Raw genomic sequence first — 9,425 nt, 5'->3', positions numbered from 1 at the left:
CTCGTTGATGCGTCCTCCTGATCGTCGGTCCTTGAGGGCGTCTTCTCGTATCGTTTCGTCCTTGTGTGTGCGTCTGTCTGCCCGTTCGGGGATCCGAGCGTCCTCTCCTCTTTTCTTCATTTGTGGTTCGGGGGCCAACCTCTTCCATATAGGGCGAGGAAGGGGTCGGCCAGTAGTGGCTTCCATATGAAGGAGTCACCAGGCGGCGATAAACCAAGCGTTCTACCATAGGGTGAAGCCACGCATGCTCATGGGCCCCGAGTCGCCTGGCTATCTCGTATTCTTTATGGCGGATGGTTTGGACATCATGGGGCTCGAGCACCATCATTTAGGCTTTGCCGACCCCTGGACTTCGTAGCCTGGGGCTCGGTGCGGCTCGTCGTGTTGCGCACTGCCAGCGGTCTGCGCACTTATATCTAATCCTGATAGGTCATGAGTGTGCCGCTGGCTGGGGGTGCGCGGGCCATAAATGCGTTGCACTCCGAGGGTTCTAAAAGGGAAATATGCCCTTGGGCAATTTCTATAAATATTTTGGTGATTAGATGTCCAACACATATTGTTGTAAGGTGATGTGTGCCAAGTATTAAAGAGATGCAAATAAAGAATAAAGGTAAGATCTTGACGCTTAGTGAATTGTTTTATATGCTAAACACTCTTGTCTAAGTGCCAGGGAATCAGCTAAATAAAGGCCAAAAGAGTCAAAGGAAGACAAACAAAGGATCGAAGAAAAGGTGCTGACTTCGCAGCACCGGACGGTCCGTCGCCATTCACCGGACAGTTCGATGTGCACCGGACAGTCCGTTGCACGGTCTACGCAACTCGTCGCTCTCAGGTTTTTTGCTGGCTACGTCGGCTATAAATCACTGGACAGTCCGCGCGAGGCGCCGGACAGTACGGTGCTCCAGCCGTGCAATGGCTACCTGCCACGTCGATAAGAGCCAACGGTCATATGGCGCATCGGACGGTCCGGTGCCCCATAGAAAAGGAAACCAGCCAATCAGGGGATTCTCTATCGCGTCCTGTGCTCGTACTATTCACTGTTCGGTGTGCACTGGACGGTCTGGTGCACCTACGAACAGAAGGCAATAATTGCCTACCAAATGGAGCTCCAACGTCTCCTAGCTACCTTGGGGCTATAAAAGGGACCCCTAGGCGCATGGAGCAGTACACCAAGCCTCCATTGAACATTCTAAGACATATAGACTCCGCAAACACGCATTCGGATCATCGTGTTTGAGATTTGAGCACTTCTTGAGTCGTGAACTCCCTGCACTGTGTTTATGTGCTCATCTCTTGACTTGTGTGCGTGTGATTGCTGTGATTCTAGTTCTTGCGTGTGTTTCTTTCCCTCCCTTACTCTTGTGGCTTTTGTTGTGATAAACATTGTAAGGGTGAGAGGCTCCAACTTGTGGAGATTCCTCACAAACGGGAAAAGACTACTAAGGATGAAAACGGTGGTACTCAAGGTTGATCATTGGATCACTTGAGAGGTATTGCGTGCAATCCTTGACCGAAGGAGGTCACCACAACGTGGAGTAGGCATTGGCCGAACCACGAGATAAAATCACTGTGTCTCGTGTCTCTTTTCATTATGATTGGTTTTCTTCTAGAGTTCTCGCTTAATCACTTGTGCTATTGTTCCAAACTTCAATACTCATCCTAAAGGAACAATCAAGTGAAGAGTTCTCTTTTGAGCAACTTGGTTTTAATCTCACTAACATTTCATAACCAAGTTTGGACTAATTAGTGTTGAATTTTATAGGATCACCTATTTACCCCCCTCTAGGTGCTCTCAATTGGTATCAGAGTCATACTCTTCATTTAGGGACTAATCGCCCGAATAGGTGGATCCTAAAGGCAAGGGGATGGCGATCAATGACAAGGAGAAGGAGGCCCTCTATGTTGATGATCCAAAAGGTGACAAGCCCTCCGACTCAGGCTCAAGTCACAAAAAGAGGGACGAGAAGAAGAAGAGGCGCATAAAGAAGATCATTTACTATGACAGCGACGCCTCCTCCTCTTCACCAAGGGATGACGACGACGAAGACTCTTCATCAAAAAAGAAAACGGTTAATCAAAACTATTCTTTTGATTATTCTCGCATCCCTTATATTTCGAATGCCCATTTACTTTCTATTCCACTCGAAAACCCCCCACACTTTGATGGAGAGGACTATTCATTTTGGAGTCATAAAATGCGTAGTCACATATTTTCCCTCCATCCTAGTATTTGGGAAATTGTTAAAAATGGAATGCATTTTGATAGCACATATAATCCTGTATTTATCAATTAACAAATACATAAAAATGCCCAAGCCACTACTGTTTTGCTAACATCTCTATGCAGGGATAAATACAAGAAAGTAAGCGGCTTAAACAATGCCAAGCAAATATGGGATACCCTCAAGATCTCCCACGAGGGTAATGACGCCACCGTGATTACCAAAATGGAACTGGTGGAAGGCGAGATGGGGAGATTCACAATGATAAGGAGAGAAGAGCTAACTCTAACGTACAACCGGATAAAGACCCTTTATCAACAAAATTCAAAGCTACGGAAGCACAAGATGGACGGATCATGACGTCGTCCGACTCATACTAAGGTTATTTACTGTTATTGACCCCCATCTTGTAAATATTATTCGTGAGAACCCCAGGTACACCAAAATGACACTCGAGGAAATTCTCGAAAGATTCGTAAGCGGGCGCATGATGGTGAAAAAGGCAAGATATGTGGACGATGCCTTAAACAGACCACTTCCTCTCCATGAGTCGCAACCCGTTGCCCTCAAAGCAACCAGCAGCAAGGAGGCGCTACCTAGCAAGGTAGCACAAGTGAAGGCTGTCGGGCTCAATGAAGACGAAACGACGCTCATCATTAAGCGTTTCAAGACCGCCTTGAAGGGACGCAAAGAGTATCCCAACAAGAACAAATCAAGGGGAAAACGCTCTTGCTTCAAGTGTGGTAAGTCGGGTCATTTTATAGCACAATGTTCCGATAATGACAATGACCAGACACAAGAGAAGAAAGGGAAGAAGGAAAGAAAGAAGAACTACAGGAAGGCGAAGGGCGAGGCGAACATTGGAAAGGAAAGGGACTCTGACTGTTATTCATCCGACTCCGATGATGAAGGACTTGCTGCATCTGCCTTCGACAAGTCTTCCCTCTTCCCTAACGAACGACACACATGCCTCATGGCTAAGGAGAAGAAGGTACATACACGAGATATACCTAATTACACTTCTTCTAACCATCGCCAGGCGCACTTAATGCGACCAGTCACTTACGATGGGTCGGTCTCGAACAGGCACGTGATCCACTCGAGTGGTTTCTTTTGGCGCGCCCACCCCTGTCAGGTTCTGTTATATTCGACTCCAGGCTCAGTGCCACGTGGTTCGTCTGAGGGTGGGTGGCTCTCGGGTAGTCGTTACCTATCTCCTCCAGCTAACCAGCGGGCCTCTGTTGCCAAAGACCTTTCCTCAGTGTGCTTGCTGACTGATAGGCTCCTTGGGGCTAGAGATTCTTACCCCGACACATACCTACCTAATCAAAACACATATTTTTATATTTTATTAGAACAAATCTATCTATGTAATATACAGAAAGAAACAATGAACGGGCAACTGTCAAAAGATTAAGAGTTGAGATAACGTATCGTTGAAGAATATTTTTTAGAAAGAACTCGAAATGGTTTAGTTCTAGGCCCAGAATAGGACCTAGACGCTTGTCTCTCACGCATTCGAGAAAAGGCCCACAATCACCCCGAGGCCCACTAGAAACCCTAATTGACCTGCTGCGTGCCTTCGTTCAATATAAAATATACAGCCGCTGCGCGCCGCCGCTCGCAGTCTGAAGACACCTCACCGGCGGTAGCTGAATATAAATACACAACGCGTGTAGCCGAATTCTTCTACGGTCGTCTAGCATTCTTGACTCCCATGATTTCTCGCTGCTCGGTGCGTTTTTTGGTCGAAACAGTGTTGTTTTCCCATCTTTTGATTTTGATTTCTTTTGAATTCATCAGTGTCGATGGTCGTGTCGGAGGATGATGATATGGTTTTTGTCGCCCCAGTCTTAGGATCCGGACTTCCGGACCTTTGCTGATTGACATGTTATCGTTTCTGACTCCACTGTTCATGAGTTCGCCTTCACCACTTCCTCCCATCCGTTGCAGTGTGTTACATTTGTGTTCTTTTTTTTTTCTCATCTTTGCTGCATGCCTGTATCCATTCTTCAGAGGATGATGATGCGCAATTGTCGCCCCAGTCTTAGGATCCGTTCACATGACGGTTCTTTGCTGATTGACATAACAGTGGATCTGACTCTTTACAGATTGTCATAATCTGACAGTTTCGGAGACTTAGCAGGTGTCTGTTTCTTGGGGCCATTTGCTATTTTATTTATCATACTCTCAGTTGTGGGCTTCACCACTATTTCGTTTCTTGATACTGTCAGGGATTCATCACTACATCAATGCTGAGCAGGCCGAAAGTATTACTACATTCCGAAATGACGGTGTATGCCCTTATAATGAGCAAAGCATTCTGTAATAATATTGACAAATCACATACTTCAAAAGTACTTAAAATTTATGGACATTTGCTTTACTGATGGAACTAAAAGTTTTAATGACCTCTAGTAGAGGTTGAGTGTTGTCAAAGCTTGTACGCTGTATTTTTAATTAACTTATCCCAAAGGGAAGTATTCCTTCCTCTTGTTTTTTCCTGAGCGGAAGCTCTGAAACGAAATGGCCCAACTTCCGCCTAGCGAAGCCCAGCACGGCATCGAACGGCAGCGGGCCTCATGTTTTTTTGTGGGCGCAAGCTCTGAAACGAAAATGGTGAACTGCTGCCCAGTGAAGCCCAGCACGACATCGAAAAACCACGGGCATCCTGTTCTTTTTGGGCGTGGGCTCTGAAACGAAATGGCCCAACTTCCGCCCAGCGAGCTAAACCCACAACGCATCGAACAACGACGGCCAGCTTCCCAAGGCAAGGACCATACGTGCCACCTGCCTACCTCATCAAAAATGACGAAAAAAAATGAACGCGTTGAAACACCGAAAGGCAAGCCGGCAGCACCAAACTTTTCTCCTAAAAATCCTCCAAAAAAACAAAAAAGGGGAGGGAAAAAATTCTCGTCTTCTTCCCCGTGCTTGCCAGCACCCGAGGTCGGCGAGCTCTCCGAAAGCGGCGGCGATGGGTTCCAGCCAGGCCGATAAGCCACTGCGTCGTATAGCGGTGTCGTTCGAGGAGCTCGCCGCCGTCGCTAAGCAGCAGCCCGCGGTGCCCATGGACGCTGGGGCCTTCTCGCGCGCCTGCTCCAACGTCTCCGTCCTCTTCGGCTGCCTCGGCATCGCTTTCAAGTTCGCGGAGATGGACTACGTCGCCAAGGCACGCATCCTCCTACTCCCCGTCTCCTCGCACTGGCTCTGTACGACTGTCGCTGTTTGGCGTGGTTTCGTCCAGTGTTTAGATCCGTCTGCTGCTTATTTGTGCTTGGATGGATGTGATGATCCATCGAATTTAGAGTTGTCTGAGACCAGTATTTAAGGACTGGATGGTCTCACACTCTCACTGATATCAGAGCATCTACTTTCGAGACCTTGTTTGCTGTTATGGTGAGTTGGTGACGCTTGAGATAGTAGAATGTTATCTGCTGCACATATCTTAGCAGACACCTGATAATTCATTTGCAAACTTAGTGTGCAGCTGTCGTACTTTGGGCTCAAAACGATGGTGGTGATGATTAGCTTCAATTCTTTCTCGGTGCACGGATTTTGGCTTGTGATTAGTAACCAAAACTATGAGGTTAGGGAGAATTGACAACAAAGAGTTCAAATAAAGAGTTTTTGCATATGAATAAGATCATCTAATCTAAGGTTGTGTTCTGTACCAGTTTGTTTCAATGGATACTTACGGTGTTTAGGATGATAATATGATATACGGCTTTGTTGATTGCCACTAGAGAGTTCAGATAAACTAAACACCTCATGTGCAACTGTTCTACTCCGGTTTGGGTATGGTGCTGTGTTGGTCTCTCATCGTTGTCTGTTTAGTTATCTGTTATTAATCTGTTTTGTGTTGGTAGCAAACATCGCCACTTTTGAGTATGACTAAACATGCTCGTATGTGGTGTTTGATTGAGCTCAGATTAGTCTCTTATCAATTAGGTGCACAGAATCAGTGAATCTACTTCGGCCGCGTTCACTGTTATGTGCTTGTTTGTTTTGATGGATACTGGTTAGAGTTCTATCTGCTGCACATGCCAACCAGTATCACTCATATATGTTGTTTTATGAGCAGGCACTTGGATAATTCACTGCAAACTTAGTGCACAACTATTTTAGTTTGAGCTCTTGATGGCGAGTAATAGATTCAGTTTCTGCTAGGTGTTCTGCTTAGTTGTAATCAAATGTGATGATTTTGTCTAAGACTTGGAGGTTAGGAAAATTGACCTCGAAAATAATAATGTAGACTTTTCACATCTGAATCGGATCATATAATTCGGAGGCTATCTTCTGTGCCAATTTGTTTCAACGGATGCTCAAAGTGTTAGAATATGACCCACCGCACTTGCTTTCTAGTTTGCTACTAGAGAGTTGAAAGGTCTCGTCAGTTTTACTGGAGACCTGGACAGTTCATTACATAGCAGACTTCGTGTGCAACTGGTTTATTCTGAGTTGGGATGCTGTGCTGGTTTGATTTCTGACTTTGCTCTCATCTTTGCCTGGCTAGTTATCTGTTGTCAAAGTCTATCATGTGTCAGTAACAAGTACTTTCACTTTTAAGTTTGACTAGACACATGGATAAATTTAATACTACGGAAAAACACATTGCATAACAACTTGTAACAATTTTTTGATGACGGCGCTGAATTGCTTTCCTTGTTGCCAATATATCATTCTGACGTTTCTATGTTTTCTTTTTGTGTTCTTCCCTGAACACTTCATTGGATTATCTATAGGTTGATGATTTGGTGGAGGCGTCCAAGTCAATTTCAACATTGCCTTCTATGGTTGAGCGAGACATTCAGACCGACACTGTCAGGAAACCAGGGAGCCATACAAGGAATCTGCTTAGAGTGAAGCGCGGGATTGATATGGTTAAAGTCCTGTTTGAGCAAATTCTTGTCACAGAGTAAGCACGAGCTGCACACTAAATACCTCTTTACTTCTCTCAACCAGTAGCTGCTTATAAGTTGGCCTTGTGAACTGTTAAGCACTTTATTTCAAAACTATAGTATTTCAAAACTGCATTACCAAACAGGCCCTCAGTTAGTTTGATCAATCAACATTGTTTTTCAGAGGCAACTCACTAAGGGATGCAGCATCGGTGGCTTATGCTCAGGTCTTTGCTCCTCACCATGGATGGGCAATAAGGAAAGCAGTTTCTGCTGGAATGTACGCCCTTCCCTCAAAGTCCCAGCTGTTGAAGAAATTGAATGAAGATGGTGAGTACTTTAGATCTCTTGACCCTTCAAGCTTCAGCCCCTAACAAAATAGCAAGCGGCTGTTTTTTTGTGCTGAAATGATCACATCACAACAGTACTCTGGGTCCCTTATAAAGCTTTAATGTAGTTGCTCACTTGAGTGTTTGTGAGAGACAAACTAATAATCCTGTATGCCTACGATTCTGAATTCTCTGATGTGCATGATTCATAAAAATGATAGTGCCGGGTACAGATCTATCAAGGGCATACTAGGATATCTGGGATTTTCTATGGTGATATGACTTAACTCTGACCTGCTGCGTTGCTGACCGTATTTCCTTTTCACTTGCAGAGGAATCAGCAAAGGTTCAAATGCAGAACTTTGTCAGGTCATCAGCTCCAGTAATCTGCTATGTTGATGACCTTTTCACCTCAAGGAATTTGGGCATAGATTGGTGAAGAAAAATATGGATACGTTTGTTTGATGTACTAATCCAGTCAGATGGTGTGCTGTGTGAGCTGGGCTCAGAAAACCTTTTTCTGGATCCGTGTTTCCAAGTCGTAAACTAATATAACTACTTAGCGATCCCGTTCTGGAGTTATTTGTGATGTTTGCGCAGTATAAATATACGTGTCGACAAATATAACTACTTAGCGATCCCTGATAATACTGGAGTTAGGCGATGAGAAAATATACGTGTCGGCTGATTGGAAAATTTTCTAGACATGCTGCTTCATGTCCTGAGGACTGAGAGCAAGTATAATGATGGACGGGAAGCTGGCTCCACGTAAGCTGAGCAAGTATAAGGGGTGTTTGAATGCACTACAACTAATAGTTAGTTGGCTAAAATTTGTTAGTGGAATTAGCTAGCTAATAAATAACTACCTAACTATTAACTAATTTACTAAAAATAGCTAATAGTTGAACTATTAGCTAGGGTGTTTGGATGTTTCAACTAATTTTAGCTACTAACTATTAGCTCTAGTGCATTCAAACACCCCTAATCTTACGTGGAGGGAGAGAATGAAGCCAGCGGTTTGTGAGGCACCCGCTTGAAGGCGGCGAATACACGCTCTCTTATTCGTCACTCTGTTGATGCAACACGGTGCCCATAGGCTACATGTATGTTTTGCTCACATGGCCACATGCTATCTTATTAACTGCTCTCCAGGGTCCGGCAGCAGGCGAAACTACTGTCCTTGCTCTGAGGTGACAACGTGTCAACGGCCGGGACGTAGAGCAGTTTCAGGAGTACGGTGTCCTTGGCCTCAGTATCTCGAATTTGCAAGCTGGCAACTAGAATTAAACCTTTGTATAAGAAACTTTCTTCTTTTTTTTAGAGAGTTATGGTCCATTTCATTAATATTTTTTGGGACACACTTAGAGTCTACATCAGCTTTTCTGACCCCTTGCCCTACACCAAGCCACCTTCCCACCTTCGCTGCTCTTTGCTGGTGGCACTTGTGGAAGCGAAGCAACAACTGTCTTTCGACTGAATCCTCACCGTTAGATGTCACTCTTCGTGCATGTATTGTGGATGCCCGCCTGTGGGCTTATCGGTTGAACCACACTGATGTCTGCTTGCCATAGATGCCTCTCTCACGCCCTCTCATGCTTGTAAACCTTTTGCCTCTTAGGGTTTTTTCTACAGTCTGCTAGAGCCTAATATATCAGGTGAGGGTTTGCTACCCCGTCGAAAGAATAAAAAAGCATGGGATTGCTTCAAAGCATCATCTGCCAGTTCATTTTGATATAAAAGGCTATCAGTAGTATTATCAGGGATACATGATGTTACCTTAACAATGATAATATGAAAAAGGCAGCCGATTTCAGTGCGCTATGGGATTGTTTCAAAGTGCCATTGTCAGTTCATGCACCTTGCATTGGTTTTTTCCCTATGCATCCCTATGTAAACATTTATAACTGTTTGAAGTGGTGGCTGTGACGCATAATGTATTTTTGCTGAAGGCTTGAAATTCATTCGTTTTCCTT

At 44.8% G+C, this 9,425-nt stretch overlaps 1 protein-coding gene and 2 non-coding genes across 3 annotated transcripts; all 3 read left to right on the top strand.

Moving 5' to 3' along the window:
• The first annotated feature begins 4,042 nt into the window (after window positions 1–4,042).
• LOC111590764 (small nucleolar RNA U31b) lies at window positions 4,043–4,129 on the top strand. Its single transcript, XR_004855801.1, has one exon. It is a non-coding gene; the product is annotated as a small nucleolar RNA U31b (small nucleolar RNA).
• Window positions 4,130–4,237: 108 nt separating this feature from the next.
• Window positions 4,238–4,326, top strand: LOC111590763 (small nucleolar RNA U31b). The gene has a single exon (XR_004855800.1). It is a non-coding gene; the product is annotated as a small nucleolar RNA U31b (small nucleolar RNA).
• A 733-nt stretch (window positions 4,327–5,059) lies between these two features.
• LOC100275982 (uncharacterized) lies at window positions 5,060–8,081 on the top strand. Its single transcript, NM_001149886.2, has 4 exons — window positions 5,060–5,394; window positions 6,968–7,140; window positions 7,308–7,453; window positions 7,785–8,081. The coding sequence occupies exons 1-4, from the start codon at window positions 5,200–5,202 to the stop codon at window positions 7,889–7,891; spliced, it is 621 nt and encodes a 206-aa protein (NP_001143358.2). The 5' UTR covers window positions 5,060–5,199; the 3' UTR covers window positions 7,892–8,081.
• Window positions 8,082–9,425: the final 1,344 nt, after the last annotated feature.

This window comes from Zea mays, chromosome 1 (assembly GCF_902167145.1).
Source record: "Zea mays cultivar B73 chromosome 1, Zm-B73-REFERENCE-NAM-5.0, whole genome shotgun sequence".
In the NCBI taxonomy this organism is placed as follows: Eukaryota; Viridiplantae; Streptophyta; class Magnoliopsida; order Poales; family Poaceae; genus Zea; species Zea mays.
This window is presented reverse-complemented; position numbering and strand designations above follow the sequence as displayed.